The sequence below is a fragment of the Aquarana catesbeiana genome, linkage group LG12, assembly GCF_042186555.1.
Source record: "Aquarana catesbeiana isolate 2022-GZ linkage group LG12, ASM4218655v1, whole genome shotgun sequence".
In the NCBI taxonomy this organism is placed as follows: Eukaryota; Metazoa; Chordata; class Amphibia; order Anura; family Ranidae; genus Aquarana; species Aquarana catesbeiana.
Window position 1 is genome coordinate 240,004,771 of NC_133335.1, and position 17,812 is coordinate 240,022,582.

Here is a 17,812-nt window from a genome sequence, read left to right on the forward strand (position 1 = left end):
GGAGACGAGCGTAGAATATTCTGCATTAAGCGGTGCGGAGCCCCCCCCTCCCCCCCATTATGTGCGCACGTAGGAGGAAACTCTGCTGCCATCCCAGCGAACGATCCTTCCTTCGCCTCTCCTGTCACATGCAATCAGCGCGGACGGCCGTGAAGGCAGAGGCTGCCGCTGTGCGGGGGGGGGCGCGGGGGGCTCCTCGCTGTGTGTGCGCCCTCTGCCTGCAGGAGAACCGAGCATTCTGGGAAAAACGGGGGGGGGGGGGGGGGAGTAGGGGGGGCCGCGGCTCCGTCTGAAACTAAGCGAGGGGGACAGGATGTCGCTGCGCTGCGTCTCCCACCGTGCATTTTTAGGTCGCTGCTTCAGAGGAAAACGCCGGCTCCACCTTCACACAAAAAAAAAATCCCTTCTTGTCCCCAAAGTCAGATCGGCGTGAAAAGGTGATGACAAGTTTTATTAAAGGTGAAGTTTAACCCCTTCGATACCGGGAACTTTTACCCCCCTTCCTGCCCAGGCCGGTTCTCAGCATTCAGCGCTCTCACACTTTGACAATTACACGGTCATACAACACTGTACACAGAGGGCATCATTTTCTTCACACAAATAGAGATTTCTTTTGGTGGTATTTAATCACCTCTGGGGGGGGGTTTTATTTTTTTTTGCTTAAAAACTAAAACAAACCGAAAATTTGGGAGAAAAAATGTCTTCGTTTCTGTTACAAAATTTTGCAAACAATTCATTTTTTTTCTTCTTCACTGATGGACACTGAAAGGTGGCACTGGGCACAGATGAGGTGACACTGATGGGCCCTGATAGGCGGCACTGATGGGCACAGATGAGGTGGCACTGATAGGGGGCACTAATAGGCGGCACTGATGGGCACAGATGAGGTGGCACTGATGGGCACTGATAGGCTGCACTGACGACCAGTGATGAGGTGGCACTGACGGGCCCTGATAGGTGGCACTGACGGGCCCTGATAGGTGGCACTGACGGGCCCTGATAGGTGGCACTGACGGGCCCTGATAGGTGGCACTGACGGGCCCTGATAGGCTGCACTGACGACCAGTGATGAGGTGGCACTGACGGGCCCTGATAGGTGGCACTGACGGGCCCTGATAGGTGGCACTGACGGGCCCTGATAGGTGGCACTGACGGGCCCTGATAGGCTGCACTGACGGGCAGTGATGAGGTGGCACTGATGGGCCCTGATAGGCTTCACTGATAGGCTTCACTGATAGGCTTCACTGATAGGCTTCACTGATAGGCAGCATTGATGGGCACTGGTAATTGGCACTAATGGGCAGCCTTTATGGGCACTGGCAGGCATCAATGATGGGGATGCACTGATTATCAGCACAGACCCCCACCCTGTCAGGAAAGCCACTTATCGGCTCTCCTCTCCTATCCTCATGCACTGACACTGTGATTGGACAAAGCTGATCACATGGTAAAGAGCCTGTGTCGTAGACTCTTTACCGTGATTGGCGATGCCGTGTGTCTGAGCGACACGCCGCACTACCGTTTGCCTCGGGAGGCACGCACGAGTGGCTTGTTCTGAAGGACGTCACATGACGTCCAGTCAGAACAATAAAACCCCCGCCTGCCCGTCATTTTGATACAGACCAGACAGGAAGGTGTTAAAGATGATGAAAATCTTTATTTTGCTTATATTTTGGCTTTTTAGGTCCCACCCCACCCCCATCCCTCCTCCCCCATCCTCAACATGCTATAAAAATTATTGAATAAAACGATTCCGTTTCTATTACCTTATTTTAGAGCTAATGATAACATCACTGGGTCTCTATGCTTTTCTATGCAATGCAGGCTGATCATGGCTGGTGGGAGGAGCCCTAATTTTAATCTGCTTACATTTTGACTTCCCTGGTTAACCCCCCCCCCCACATCAACACACCAAATAAAAATTATAAATAAAACCTTTGCATTTTCATTACATACCTCATTTTAGATCCAATAACATCGCTGGGCCTTTCTGCTTCTCTATGCAATGCAGACAAATCATGGCGGGAGGGAGGGGCCATCAGGATGCTGTCGTAGCTTCCTGAAAACATCCCGGCCTCAGTACACCTTTCAGGAGCCCTCAGCCCTGATGCAAGAAGTGGGAGGAGTTTTGCAAATATCAAAATGCGTTGATTGGGTGGATGGCTAAAGGAGTGGGCTTGGGTGCCTCTAGTTGCCTCTGACTGAATTGTGTCCTGTGGGCAAAAGAAATCCAGGGTCCATTTATATTCTTGGGGTGCATTATGTTGCACGTGTTTCTACCCACCTTAGTGGCTTTGGGTGTTCCATCCCCCCCATGGAGGCTTTGGGTGTTTCTTCTCCCCCCATGGAGGCTTTGGGTGTTTCTTCTCCCCCCCAATGGAGGCTTTGGGTGTTCCTTCCCCCCCTAATGGATGCTTTGGGTGTCCCCCCCCCCCCCCCCCCCCCCCATGGAGGCTTTGTGCCCCCCCAAATGAAGACTTTGGGCGCCCCCCCTGCCCCGCAATGGAAGCTTTGGACGTTCTCCCTGCCCCGCAATGGAGGCTTTGGGCATTCCTTGCCCCCCATGGAGGCGTTGGGCGTTCCTTGCCCCCCATGGAGGCGTTGGGCGTTCCTTGCCCCCCATGGAGGCTTTGGGCATTCCTTGCCCCCCATGGAGGCTTTGGGTGTTCCTACCCCCATCCAGCAAGGCTTTGGGGGTTCCTTCCCCATCCAGCAAGGCTTTGGGTGTTCCTTGCCCCCCATGGAGGCTTTGGGTGTTCCTTGCCCCCAATGGAGGCTTGGGGTGTTCCTTCCCCCCCCTAATGAATGCTTTGGGTGTCCCCCCCCCCCCCCCCATGGAGGCTTTGGGCGCCCCCCCGCCCCGCAATGGAGGCTTTGGGCATTCCTTGCCCCCCATGGAGGCTTTGAATGTTCCTGCTCACCGTAGTGACTTTGGGGATTCCTGCCTGACTTGGACGGTTTAGGTGTTGCCGCCACCATGGTTGCTTTGAGTTTTCCAACTTGCTTTTGGAGGCTTTGGGTGTTTTCCACCACTGTTAATTTTGGCAGCAAATTTCGATTTAGTTTTAGTCTTCGTTTTAGGACTAAAATGCCATTTTAGTTTTAGTCCCATTTTAGTCATCGTATTTTAGTCGTCTAAAATCTCCAGTACATTTTAGTCGAATAAAATAAATAATTTTAGTCAACTAAAATCGAATTTGTGCATTACTTAAGCATTTCTCTAGAATTTCCAAACTTATTTATATACTCCTGGATTAAAAAAAATCTAATATGTGATTATTTATGGTATTAAGGTTTGAACAAACTCACAGATACAGATTTAGCTGCTCTGGGTGGTCTGAGGAGGCCTGTAATGCTGCACAGTGCTCTGGATGGTGGTCTGAGGAGGCCAGTAATGCTGCACAGTGCTCTGGACAGTGGTCTGAGGAGGCCTGTAATGCTGCACGGTGCTCTGGATGGTGGTCTGAGGAGGCCTGTAATACTGCACAGTGCTCTGGACGGTGGTCTGAGGAGGCCAGTAATGCTGCACAGTGCTCTGGATGGTGGTCTGAGGAGGCTTGTAATGCGGCACAGTGCTCTGAACGGTGGTCTGAGGAGGCCAGTAATGCTGCACAGTGCTGGATGGTGGTCTGAGGGATGGCCTGTAATCCACAGTTCCCTGAATGCCACTGCCAGTGGCCAAAGGAGGCCTGTAATGCACAGTTGCACAGTGTGCTCTGAACGAACGATGGTCTGAGGGGAGGCCTCAGGCCTGCTGTAATTGTAATGTACCACAACTGTTATTATTGTATACTCGGTTTGCTCTGCTCTAGGAGCCTGGCGGCGTGGTCATCTAGTCAGGAGTCGGGACTCAGAAGGCATGTCTGGCCTGTAATGCACAGTGCTGCTCTCGCTCTCACTCTCAGGTGGTCTGGCAGTTGTCGCGTCATATTGCACTTGCTTGCTGGGAGCGGATTGCGGAAGCAGGCCGAGCCCTGTGAAACAACGGAAGTTCGTTTACAAGGGTACACATCTCTGCCTCACATTTTTGTCCCATTTTCGTTTTGTTAATGAAAACGGATCTGATTTTTGTCATAGTTTTCGTCGGTGGACGAAAATGTGCTGTACTTTTCGGCACTGTAAAAATGCCACTGATGAAATCCTTGACGAGGCTTTGGGTGTTGCCACCACCATGGTTTCTTTGCATTTTCCCACTTGCTTTGGGTGTTCCTAACTGCTATGGAGGCTTTCTTTGAGTGTTTCTGCCTGTTTTGGGGGTTCCCCCACTGCCTTGGATGGTTTGGGTGTTTCCACCCACCTTGGAGGCTTTGGGTGTTTCCATCCAACCTTTTTTGGAGGCTTTGGGTGTTTCCATCCAACCTTTTTTGGGGGCTTTGGGTGTTTCCATCCAACCTTTTTTGGAGGCTTTGGGTGTTTTCCACACAGCTTGGAGGCTTTGGGTGTTCCTGCCCCCCCATGAAGGCTTTGGATGTTCCCGTCCCCCATGGAGGATTTGGGGATTTGGGTGTTCCCGCCCCTCGTGGAGGCTTTGGGTTTTCCCACCCACCCTAGTGACTTTTGGGGTTCCTGCCTGCTTTGGATGGTTTAGGTGTTTCCACTCACCTTGGAAGTGTTGCCGCACCATAGTTGTGTTGTTTTCCCACTTGCTTTGGGTGTTCCTAACTGCTATGGAGGCTTTGAGTGTTTCTGCCTGCTTTGGGGTCCCCCCCCACTGCCTTGGATGGTTTGGGTGTTTCCATTTTACCTTTTTCCAGAGGCTTTGGGTGTTTCCATCCACCTTGGTGGCTTTAGCTGATTCTGCCTGGTCTGGGGGGTCCCCCCCCATCTTGGATGGGTGTTTCCATCCACCTTGGAGGCTTTGGGTGTTCCTACTTGGTTTGTAGGTTCACCTCCCCCTCCCCCGGATTGTTTGGGTGTTTCCACCGACCTTGGAGGCTTTTAATGTATCTGCTGTAGAGGCGTTGGGGTTTCCTTCTGGCCTTGTATGGTCCTGCCCATCTTGGAAGTCTTAGAGTTTCCACCTGCCTTAAATGGTTTGGTTGTGCCATGGACCTTGGAGGCTTTAGTTGTTACCGCCTGTCTTAAGGTGTTGTCCCACCCACCATAATGTAAAAGAAAATCAAAATCCACCTGGGAACCTCTGGCATCGGCCTTCAGTGTGTGGTACAACCACAGAAATCCAGACACTGGAGCACCCAGGAGAAATAAGAAAACATTTTGATGGTTTTTAGACCTGCAGCATCCTCCAGACACTGAAATATTTGTTTTGATTGGACTGATCCTTTAGATAAGACAATCTCCATACAGCTGCACAACCAGGCCATGTGACTTGGACTTTGCAGAAGAGGTGAAGAAGTCGCATTTTTCTTTCTTGCGCAAATCCTGATGCTTTTCCTGTGGTTTTTTCCTCAGTGATTCGGACAGATTGCTCCTAAATATATATACTAATGCATTTTGCCCTCTCCTAGGGGCAGGGGAGGTACGTGTGTCCAGGCTTCCCGTCCTTCTCAGGGATACGCAGGTTTTTGTCTCCCTTTTGTGTGTCTGTACGTCTAGCGCTTGCCGTGTCCCGGGGCAGACATGATTTTCTTTCCTCTCCACTTAGACATTTGTAAGAAGCGTGCTGGACTGTGATATGGAACCGCCTGCAGCGTTCTCCGCTGTCATGGCATGGTAGAGGAATTACCCCTGCTCCCGCGGCGAAGCGCTGATATTTCATAATCTGCTCTAATTGCCAGCCGTGGCAAGATTTTTAAATAATCGCACTAGGCCAGGGCCCAGGGGTGTCCGGGAGGACGTGGGCTCTTCTCTGTAGCTGACCCTGGGTGTCTTTTGTTATTACATTCACCAGCTGTGCGATAGCTCTACTCACTGGGGGTTTAAGGAGAATCTGTAGTAGGTTTTTGATTGATATATATTTTTTTTTTTTTTTCTTTTTTTGAGAAAAGGGGACTAGTGCAAATTTTTGTATATAATATAGATGTTAGATGAAGGACATGCCTTACCCCCGGCAGAGGGGGCACTGTTCATTATTCTGGATATGGGAGGGCAGTGTTTGTGGAGTGACCAATCCCCATGCTTGAACCCAGTCACATGGGGGGGGGGGGGGGGAGGTCATTAACCCTTTGTAAGCTTCTTGTAAGACCTTACACAGGGATAAGACTTGGGGCTTTGAGGGGTAAGCAGAGCGTTGAGGAAGCACAGGATAAGGTAAGTATCGGTGGGGAGGGGGATTGAGCTTTTAAGAGGACCTTTCTTTTTAATTAGTCTGCGGGGTCGCCAAAAAGCTTGTAGTTAAATACAAAGAGGGGAAATTATTTGGAGAAATTTGTGACCTGGAGCAAGGGGTGCTGGGTCTGTGCTGGCCCTAGAGGGAGAGGTGTTGGGTCTGTGGTGGCCCTAGAGGGAGAGGTGCTGGGTCTGTGGCGTGCCTGGAGAGAGGGGTGCTGGGTCTGTGGCGGCCCTAGAGGGAGAGGTGCTGGGTCTGTGGCGGCCCTAGAGAGAGGGGTGCTGGGTCTGTGGCGGCCCTAGAGGGAGAGGTGCTGGGTCTGTGGCGGCCCTAGAGAGAGGGGTGCTGGGTCTGTGGTGGCCCTGGAGGGAGGGAGATGAGTCTGTGCCGTGCCTGGAGGGAGGGGTGCTGGGTCTGTGCCGTGCCTGGAGGGAGGGGTGCTAGGTCTGTGTCGGCCCTAAAGGGAGGAGAGCTGTGTATGTGGCGGCCCTAGAGAGAGGGGTGCTGGTTCTGTGCCGGGCTTGAAGGGAGGAGAGCTGTGTCTGTGGCGGCCCTAGAGGGAGGGGTGCTTGGTCTGTGCCGTGCCTGGAGGGAGGGGTGCTGGGTCTGTGCCGGCCCTAGAGAGAGGGGTACTGGTTTTGTGCCGACCTTGAAGGGAGGAGAGCTGCGTTTGTGCCGGCCCTAGAGGGAGGAGAGCTGCGTTTGTGCCGGCCCTAGAGGGAGGAGAGCTGCGTTTGTGCCGGCCCTAGAGGGAGGAGAGCTGCGTTTGTGCCGGCCCTAGAGGGAGGAGAGCTGCGTTTGTGCCGGCCCTAGAGGGAGGAGAGCTGCGTTTGTGCCGGCCCTAGAGGGAGGAGAGCCGCGTTTGTGCCGGCCCTAGAGGGAGGAGAGCCGCGTTTGTGCCGGCCCTAGAGGGAGGAGAGCTGGGTCTGTGCCGTGCCTGGAGGGAGGAGAGCCGCGTTTGTGCCGGCCCTTGAGGGAGAAGAGCTGGGTCTGTGCCGGCCCTTGAGGGAGAAGAGCTGGGTCTGTGCCGGCCCTTGAGGGAGAAGAGCTGGGTCTGTGCCGGCCCTTGAGGGAGAAGAGCTGGGTCTGTGCCGGCTCTTGAGGGAGAAGAGCTGGGTCTGTGCCGGCCCTTGAGGGAGAAGAGCTGGGTCTGTGCCGGCCCTTGAGGGAGAAGAGCTGGGTCTGTGCCGGCCCTGAAGGGAGGAGAGCTGGGTCTGTGCCGGGCCTGAAGGGAGGAGAGCTGGGTCTGTGCCGGGCCTGAAGGGAGGAGAGCTGGGTCTGTGCCGGGCCTGAAGGGAGGAGAGCTGGGTCTGTGCCGGGCCTGAAGGGAGGAGAGCTGGGTCTGTGCCGGGCCTGAAGGGAGGAGAGCTGGGTCTGTGCCGGCCCTAGAGGGAGGGGTGCTGGGTCTGTGCCGTGCCTGGAGGGAGGAGAGCTGGGTCTGTGCCGGCCCTAGAGAGAGAGGTGGTGGTTCTGTGGTGGCCCTGGAGGGAGGGGTGCTGGGTCTGTGCCATGCCTGGAGGGAGGAGAGCTGGGTCTGTGCCGACCCTGAAGGGAGGAGAGCTGTGTCCTGTGCCGGCCCTGAAGGGAGGAGAGCTGTGTCTGCGCCGTGCCTAGAGGGAGGAGAGCTGTGTCTGCGCCGTGCCTAGAGGGAGGAGAGCTGGGTCTGTGCCTTGCCTAGAGGGAGGAGAGCTGGGTCTGTGCCTTGCCTAGAGGGAGGAGAGCTGGGTCTGTGCCTTGCCTAGAGGGAGGAGAGCTGGGTCTGTGCCTTGCCTAGAGGGAGGAGAGCTGGGTCTGTGCCTTGCCTAGAGGGAGGAGAGCTGGGTCTGTGCCTTGCCTAGAGGGAGGAGAGCTGGGTCTGTGCTGGCCCTGAAGGGAGGAGAGCTGTGTCTGTGGCGGCCCTAGAGGGAGGGGTGCTGGGTCTGTGGCGGCCCTAGAGGGAGGGGTGCTGGGTCTGTGGCGGCCCTAGAGGGAGGGGTGCTGGGTCTGTGGCGGCCCTAGAGGGAGGGGTGCTGGGTCTGTGGCGGCCCTAGAGGGAGGGGTGCTGGGTCTGTGGCGGCCCTAGAGGGAGGGGTGCTGGGTCTGTGGCGGCCCTAGAGGGAGGGGTGCTGGGTCTGTGGCGGCCCTAGATGGAGGGGTGCTGGGTCTGTGGCGGCCCTAGATGGAGGGGTGCTGGGTCTGTGGCGGCCCTAGAGGGAGGGGTGCTGGGTCTGTGGCGGCCCTAGAGGGAGGGGTGCTGGGTCTGTGGCGGCCCTAGAGGGAGGAGAGCTGTGTCTGTGCCGGCCCTAGAGGGAGGGGTGCTGGGTCTGTGCCGTGCCTGGAGGGAGGAGAGCTGGGTCTGTGCCGGCCCTGAAGGGAGGAGAGCTGTGTCTGTGCTGGCCCTAAATGATAGAGTCCTGAATGTGTGCCAGCCTGGAGGAAAGCGTGCTGGGGGGCTTGTGTCGGCTCTGGAGGAATGAGTGCTGAGGGTTTGTCTTGTTCCTGGAGGAATGAGTGCTGACGGTCTGTGTTGGTCCTGGAGGAATGAGTGCTGGGGGCTGTGTTGGTCCTGGAGGAATGAGTGCTGGGGGTCTGTGTTGGTCCTGGAAGAAATGAATGCATGGGGTCTGTGCTGGCCCTGGAGGAATGAGTGCTGAGGGTCTGCGTTGGTCCTGGAGGAATGAGTGCTGGGGGTCTGTGTTGGCCCTGGAAGAAATGAATGCATGGGGTCTGTGCTGGCCCTGGAGGAATGAGTGCTGAGGGTCTGCATTGGTCCTGGAGGAATGAGTGCTGGGGGTCTGTGCTGGCCCTGGAGGAATGAGGGCTGAGGGTCTGCGTTGGCCCTGGAGAAATGAGTGCTGGGGGTTTGTGTTGGCCCTGGAAGAAATGAATGCATGGGGTCTGTGCTGGCCCTGGAGGAATGAGTGCTGGTGGTCTGTGTTGGCCCTGGAAGAAATGAATGCATGAGGTCTGTGCTGGCCCTGGAGGAATGAGTGCTGAGGGTCTGCGTTGGTCCTCAAGGAATGGGTGCTGGGGGTTTGTGTTGGTCCTGGAGGAATGAATGCTGAGGGTCTGTGCCAGTCCTGCAGGGAACAGTACAGGGGGTCTGTGCTATTTTTTTTCCAGATGTTCTTGACTGTTGAAGGCATTGGGTCTCCATTATTAGTATTTTTATTTCGGGGTAAGCTTTCTAAAATGCCTTTGCAGTTATGTGATTTGTTTTATGCGCAGATTGTGCAAAGTGGAGAAATCCTTTTGTTTTTGTAGATAATTCCATACATGAGGTTTGGTGTTCATCATTTCATCCAGAGGGGTCACAGGTACCCGGCAGGGGAGATGGATCAATATATATGAAGGTGGTGTGAACAGATGAGATTTTCCTCAGTTTTCAATCTCCCTTTCACGGGAACAATTCCTGGAAAAAGGCGTTTTCCTGTCCCCGGTGTAAAGTTCAACCTAGGTAGAGCTGTTTGAAACCGCAACGCAATTAATGACACTGCAGCTGCAATGGAACTACAAATCCCAGCATGCACTACCAATCTGATGGCATGCATACAAATTGGGGTCTTCTTCATCTTGGGGCCTAAGACCGCTATCTGTCTTTACCTATATCTAATTATCCTACAATAGCTGTTTCAGGTCAACACTGCACAGAAGTTGTATTTCACTTTTGTGTGGACACTGGTGCCTGGGGATTTTTGATCATTTGGGATTCCTGCAGTAGTGGTATGTGTCTCTGCCCCACCCACAAAGTCATGATGATGGTGTTCTGTGAATGTCCTCCAGCAGTCTCCTCCCCTCTCTGCTCCCTCTGCTGGTCTGAATGTCCTCTAGCACTTTCCTCCCCTCCACAGCTCCCTCTGATGTTCTGATGCTGTAACTGTCTTCCAGCCCCCTCTTCCCTGCACTGCTCCATCTGCTGATCCAATGCTGTGAACGGCCTTCAGCAGTTTTCTCCCCCTCACTACTCCCTCTGCTGGTCTGAATGTCCTTTAGCACTTTCCTCCCCTCCACAGCTCCCTCTGATGGTCTAATGTTGTAAGTGTCTTCTAGCAGTCTCTTCCCTGCACTGCTCCATCTGCTGATCCAATGCTGTGAATGTCCTCCAGCAGTCCCCTCCAACCTAGGTAGAGCTGGTAGAAACTTCAATTATTGACACTGCAGCTGGAATGGAACTACAAATCCCAGCATGCACTACCAATCTGATGGCATGCATACAGATGGGAGTCTTCTTCAGCTTGGGGCCTAAGACCGCTATCTGTCTTTACCTATACCTAATAATCCTACAATAGCTGTTTCAGGTCAACACTGCACAAAGAATGTCCTCTAGCGCTTTCCTCCCTTCACAGCTCCCTCTGATGGTCCAATGTTGTAACTGTCTTCCAGCAGCCTCTTCCCTGCACTGCTCCATCTGATGCTGTGAATTGCCTCTAACAGTCTCCTCCCCTCACTGCTCCTTCTGCTGGTCTGAATATCCTCTAGCACTTTCCTCCCCTCCACAGCACCCTCCTGATGTTCTGATGCTGTAACTGTCTTCCAGTCCTCTCTTCCCTGCACTGCTCCATCTGCTGATCCAATGCTGTGAATGGCCTCCAGCAGTCTCCTCCCCCTCACTACTCCCTCTGCTGGTCTGAATGTCCTTTAGCACTTTCCTCCCCTCCACAGCTCCCTCTGATGGTCTAATGTTGTAAGTGTCTTCTAGCAGTCTCTTCCCTGCACTGCTCCATCTGCTGATCCGATGCTGTGTAGAATGGCCGCCAACAGTCACCTCCCCTCCCTGCTCCCTCTGCTGGTCTGAATGTCCTCTAGCAGTTTCCTTCCCTCGCTGCTCCCTCTGATGTTCTGATGCTGTAACTGTCTTCTTCCAGCAGCCTCTTCCCTGCACTACTCCATCTGCTGATCTGATGCTGTGAATGGCCTCCAGCAGTCTTCTCCCCTCACTGCTCCTTCTGCTGGTCTGATGTTTTACTGATGTGCACTGTTACTGCATCCGCGCTGCAAGGGTTCATTTTGGGTTTTGTTCTAGGGGGCAGGAGAAAGGAGATATAGTTACCTGAAAGGAGATATACTTACCTGATCCTCCGATTCTATCCCTGCACAAGACCAGTCTCTGCGGCTCCTTATCCGGCCTCTCGTGGTCTAGGGGTCTTGTGCAATGAACTGTTCCTGACGGCATCATGCCCATAGGCCTGCTCTGGACGTGAGGACGTCGGGGAACGGTCCACCGTTGGATCGTGGACGAGCGTTGTTTGCCACCTCTGCAGTGCCGGCACAGCCCCACCGGATGGGAAAACTTCTTTTATTTTATTTTTTTGACCAGAGTTGGGCTTTAAATGTCCTCCAGCAGTTTCCTCCCTCTGCTGGTCCGAGCTAGAAGGTCCAAAAGTATTCTAGGAAACCAGCAAACCCGACCCACATGAATTCATCCACAACTGTCAGATATTCTTCGGCAGGCCATAGAAAATGTGAGTTTTGTTCCTGCTGCAACCACCACAATCCATCCAATCCCCCCCCCCCATGGAACCATTGTGTTCTCCCAATGGGGACGTTCCTTGCCAAAAGCACACAACGATCACTGCTGGTGGCTATAGCCAGGCAGTAATTTGTATTTAAAAGATCCAACAGGATTGACTTCAGTACAACCAGCCTGCCGGTAGATGGATCGAATCTCAGCCGGTCCCTGCTGAACTGTCCAGCTATGGTTGGCTTTACACTGATCCTTAAATCTTGATACTTGTTTAGGATTATGAAGCATTTCAAATCTTTTTTTTATACATTTTGATTCATATTTTCATTTCCTTTCAGGGCAGAGAAGACCGAGGTCCTGAGTGACGATCTTTTGCAGGTAAGCGATCGAATTATTGTGGAAGATCGGGATGATAACGGGACGGCTTATTGGCTTTGTTAAATATTGGCTACATAGAATAGACATACACTGTATGGCCAACTGTGTGTGGATCGTTCTGCAAATGATGGAGATCAGGGGTCTCCGGTGAATGGTACGAACAATACTCCATCATTCAAAGACATTGGAGACGATTGTGCTCCTCCAACCTTGTGCCAACTTCTTCTGGGGAAGTTCTATCCAACTAGATGGTCTTTTTTCAACCCGACTAACTATGTAACCCAATGAATGATAGATCTGCCCAACTAACCCAATGAATGAACGATTTATATGGCTATCCCTATAAATGAACGCTCTTACTGACTGACTGTATGAATCCCTATGAATGAACCAACTATCTGACTCTCCCTATGAATGAATGAACGCTCTCTGACTATCCTTATGAATGAACGCTCTCTGACTATCCCTATGAATGAACGCTCTCTGACTATCCCTATGAATGAACGCTCTCTGACTATCCCTATGAATGAACGCTCTCTGACTATCCCTATGAATGAACGCTCTCTGACTATCCCTATGAATGAACGCTCTCTGACTATCCCTATGAATGAACGCTCTCTGACTATCCCTATGAATGAACGCTCTCTATGACTATCTCTATGAATGAACCACCTGTCAGAGCGTTCATTCATAGGAATAGTCAGAGCGTTCATTTACAGGGATAGTCATATAAAGTGTTCCTTCATTCATAGGGAAACTCAGATAGTTGGTTCATTCATAGGGATAATCATATAGAGCGTTCATTCATAGGGATAGTCATATAGAGCATTCCTTCATTCATAGAGATAGTAAATCTGACTATCTGAATATCCTTATGAATGAACCAACTTTCTCATGAATGAAGGAATGCTCTATCTGACTATCCCTATGAATGAACGTTCTATCTGATTATCCCTATGAATGAATGAACCATCTGTTTGACTATCCCTATGAATGAACACTCTATATGACTTTCTCTATGAATGAAGGAATGCTCTATCTGACTATCCCTATGAATGAACGTTCTATCTGATTATACGTATGAATGATCTATCCAACTATCCGAATGAATGAATGAACCATCTGTCTGATTATCTCTATGAATGAGCGCTCTATCTGACTATCCCTATGAATGAACCATCTGTCTGACTATCTCTATGAATGAACGCTCTATATGACTTTCCCTATGAATGAAGGAATGATCTATCCGACTATCCCTATGAATGAACCACCTGTCAGAGTGTTCCTTCATTCATAGGGATAGGCAGATAGATGGTTCATTCATAGGGATAGTCAGCGAGAGCATTTATTCATAGGGATAGTCAGCGAGAGCATTTATTCATAGGGATAGTCGGATAGATCATTCCTTCATTCATAGGGATAGTCATATAGAGCGTTCATTCATAGAGATAGTCAGAGCATTCCTTCATTCATAGGGATAGTAAATCTGACTATCTCTATGAATGATCTATCTGAATATCCCTATGAATGAACCAACTATCTGACCTTCCCATGAATGAAGGAATGCTCTATCTGAATATCCCTATGAATGAACCAACTATCTGACCTTCCCATGAATGAAGGAATGCTCTATCTGAATATCCCTATGAATGAACCAACTATCTGACCTTCCCATGAATGAAGGAATGCTCTATTTGACTATCCCTATGAATGAACGTTCTATCTGATTATCCCTATGAATGAATGAACCATCTGTTTGACTATCCCTATGAATGAAGGAACGCTCTATCTGACTATCCCTATGAATTAACTATCCCTATGAATGAACGATCTATCCACTTATCCCAATGAATGAAACCAAAGTATGAAAAGTTCATTCACCCGTGTTTTTTTTTTTTTTTTTTTTTTTTTGGTGCAGGTGGAGAAGCGTCTGGAGCTGGTGAAGCAAGTCTCTCACAGCACACACAAAAAGCTGACGGCATGTTTACAAGGCCAGCAAGGGACCGACACAGACAAACGATCGGTAAGATCATATTTTCTTTGAAGCCCAATTGAACTTTACGTTTGAATCTGCTGAATACATTCCAGGTGCATCAAAATAAGAGGTGTGCAATTAGAGATCATTGTTATTGGAAAGCAGCAACAGCCTAAATAGAAAAGCCTGTTCCTTGCCAGCATGCTGCAGAGAAGAACCCTTTTTCTCTGTGTGGAATCAGTGGTCCCTCTGCAGAGATCAGAAAGGTTAGGTTATATTTGAGCCCCCTGCTGAGGTGTACTGATGTATTTGTAAACCTTTTTGATTTGCCCGGTTCTATAAAATGAGACGGTGTATTTTAACCAGTTCTGGACGTTGGGTGTGCTGCACATGGCCAAATAAAAAACCGATCTGAATACTTTGGGCATGCGTGGTATGCCCGACCCCTCCTCCCCCACAGCTCTCCAACTACATTTACCATCAATTTCCAGCTGTCATTTTGACAACCAAGACTTGTGTTATTTACCCACCTCCTGTCCGCCGTATAGACAAATGACAGCGGGGCGGGGCGGCTCTTGTTCTGGGACGACCTCATATGACTGCGCCCAGTGTAGCTGCCATCGCACGCCGCGGCTCTTTCCCCATGTGATCATCTGTGTCCAATAGGAGAGGAGAGCCGATCAGTGACATTTCCTCACAGGGGAGATCTGTACAGATAATCAGGGCACTGATCATCAGTTCAGCCCCAACAGTGCCCAGCAGTGATGCCCACTGTGCCACCTATCTGTGTCCATCAGTAACACCGGTCTGTGCTCATCAGTGCTGCCCATCAGTGCCCACCAGTGACGCCAGTCTGTGCCCATTAGTGATGCCAGTCTGTACCCATTAGTGCCTGCCCATCAGTGCTGCCCATTGTGCCACCTATCTGTGCCCATCAGTGACGCCTATCTGTGCCCATCAATGACGCCTATCTGTGCCCATCAGTGACGCCTATCTGTGCCCATCAGTGACGCCTATCTGTGCCCATCAGTGATGCCAGTCTGTGCCCATCAGTAAAACCGGTCTGTGCTCATCAGTGACGCCAGTCTGTGCCCATCAGTGCCACCCACTGTGTCACCTATCTGTGCCCATCAGTAACACCGGTCTGTGCTCATCAGTGACGCCAGTCTGTTCCCATCAGTGACGCCAGTCTGTTCCCATCAGTGACGCCAGTCTGTTCCCATCAGTGACGCCAGTCTGTGCCCATCAGCGCCTCCCACTGTGCCACCTATCTATGCCCATCAGTGACGCCGGTCTGTGCCCATCAGTAACACCGGTCTGTGCTCATCAGTGACCCCAGTCTGTGCCCATCAGTGCTGCCTATCATTGCCTGCCCATCAGTGCCCACCAGTGATGCCAGTCTGTGGCCATCACTGATGCTAGTCTGTGCCCATCCGTGACACCAAAATGTGCCTATCAGTGACGCCAGTCTGTGCCCATCAGTGCTGCCAGTCTGTGGCCATCACTGATGCTAGTCTGTGCCCATCCGTGACACCAAAATGTGCCTATCAGTGACGCCAGTCTGTGCCCATCAGTGCTGCCTTTCAGTGCCTACCAATCAGTGATGCCAGTCTGTACCCATCAGTGCCTGCCCATCAGTGCCGCCCATTGTGCCACCTATCTGTGCCGCCTATCAGTGACCATCAGTGCTGCATATTAGTGCCTTTTCATCAGGGTCCTTCAGTGCCGCCTAATCAGCGCACATCAGTGAAGAAGAAAGATTACTTATTTACAAAACTTTCTGACAGAAACAAACTTTTTTTTTTTTGCAAAATTTTTGGTCTTTTTTCATTTTTGGAGCAAAAAATACCCCCCCCCTCCCCCCAGTGGTGAATAAATGACACCAAAAAAAAACTCTATTTGTGTGAAAGAAAATGATAAAAATGTCCTATGTGTACAGTGTGACATGACGGCGCAATTGTCATTCAAAGTGCGACAGCGCTGAAAGCTGAAAATTGGCCTGGGCAGGAAGAGGGGGGGGTGAAAGGAATCCATGCGTCCGGCGCCATGCATGTGAAATTAGGGACCGGGCATATGGATTAGGGGGGGGGGGGGGGTGGCGTCCCTGTGCCTGTATGGACGGGCCAGCTACTGCTGCAGACATACGCTGTGGTCAGCAAATTGCTGCTTATGATTTGGACAGTAGGGCAAGGAGGAAATCGTCTACTTAAAGGCTGTGCCAACTAGTGCCAAATAGGAGGGGCACCTAAATAGAGAGCTGAACTGATTACAGTGTTGTGAGCCTTTAAAGCCACTTAGCGACCGGCCCTGATAATAGTTTTACTGCTACAGGGTGGCCGCTGTGTGGAGGATATTATATATATACACACACACACACAGATATAGATAAAGATATAGATATATAGAGAGGGAGAGAGAGAGAATATATGTGTGTGTATATATATAAATAATATAATCCTGCACTCCTGGGTAGCAGATGCAAATGCGGCTCGCTCCCGCTGTGAATAATCACAGCGGGAGCCAATGGGCGGGTACCGCAGACTCGATGTCCACCAGCACAGAGGCAGAACGGCACTCTATGTAAACTAAGGCAGATCGCCGTTCTGTCAGTAAGGAAGGTATGGATCCTGTGTTCCTGCAGGGGCCCCGATCTATGCCTCTCCCCCCAGTTAAAGCACCTTCCCCCACACAGGGAAAAAAACACTGGCTAGGCACACATTTAACCCTTTGATCGCCCCCGGATGTTAACCCCTACCCTGCCAATGTCATTAGTACACTAATAGTGCATATTTTTTAGCACTGATCACCGTATTCATGTCACTGGTTCCCCAAAAAAGGGGTCAAAAGTGTCAGGTGTCCGATTGGTCCACTGTAATATCGCAGCCCTGCTATAAGTTGCTGATCACCACCATTACTAGTAAACAAAAAAAAAACGAAATAAAAAAAATATCCCATAGTTTGTAGACGCCATAACTTTTGCACAAACCAATCAATATACGCTTATTGGGATTTTTTTTTTTTACGCAAAAATTTTTTTGCATATGTTGTGTAGCTGAAAGTTAAAAAAAATTTTTTTTTTTTTTTTTGTTGTTTTTAATTTTTTGCGCTATAAAAAAAAAAAAAAAAAACATAGAGCTGATCAAATACCACCAAAAGAAAGCTCTATTTGTGGGGGGTAAAAAAGGACAATAATTTTGCATGATCGTGCAACTGTCAGTTAAAGTAACGCAGTGCTGTGTCACAAAAATTGGCCTGGACGGGGGGGGGGTTAATCTTCCAGAATCATAAATGGAATTGAAATGACAAAAAAAAGGTTTATGTGTAAACGTACAATCAAAATAAAATAAGGCTAATTTTTTAACGTTTTATGCACCCCTAGAGTGGGATAATAAAACGATTGTTCTATGATTTTGTATCCGCTTGATTTGCTGTCAGTATGAATTCCAGACTCCCCTCCACTTCATTTATCCACATGATATTCATCAGGATAATTGGAATTTGGGTCTGCAGAAGATGAACACACCTGGTATTAATTAGTAATTCAGTATAAAAAGGTCGGTGATTATCTTCAAACTGCAGAGACCCATGACAGCCAATCAGGTTTTAGGGTACAGTAATCAGATCAGGGCATAATGAATTTTGATTGGTTGATATGGGTTGTTGCATGTTGTTCTACGTCTTATTGAACAAACTCCTAATCCTAAAGAATTTCTCTGAAATAGGAGATTTTGAGGGTACAAAGGAATAAAGAAAATAGTAATGGTTCAGTACAGACATTCATTCTTTC

The 17,812-nt window shown here is 50.5% G+C and overlaps 1 protein-coding gene across 7 annotated transcripts in view; it reads left to right on the plus strand.

The window, feature by feature from the left end:
- Positions 1–17,812, plus strand: part of ARHGAP44 (Rho GTPase activating protein 44) — a 132,847-nt gene that overhangs the window by 43,813 nt on the left and 71,222 nt on the right. For all 7 annotated transcript variants that reach the window (XM_073606975.1, XM_073606979.1, XM_073606978.1 and 4 more), the window contains exons 2-3: positions 12,011–12,050; positions 13,969–14,073. In XM_073606975.1, coding sequence (XP_073463076.1) covers positions 12,011–12,050; positions 13,969–14,073 — 145 coding nt within the window. The remainder of the gene's footprint in view (positions 1–12,010; positions 12,051–13,968; positions 14,074–17,812) is intronic.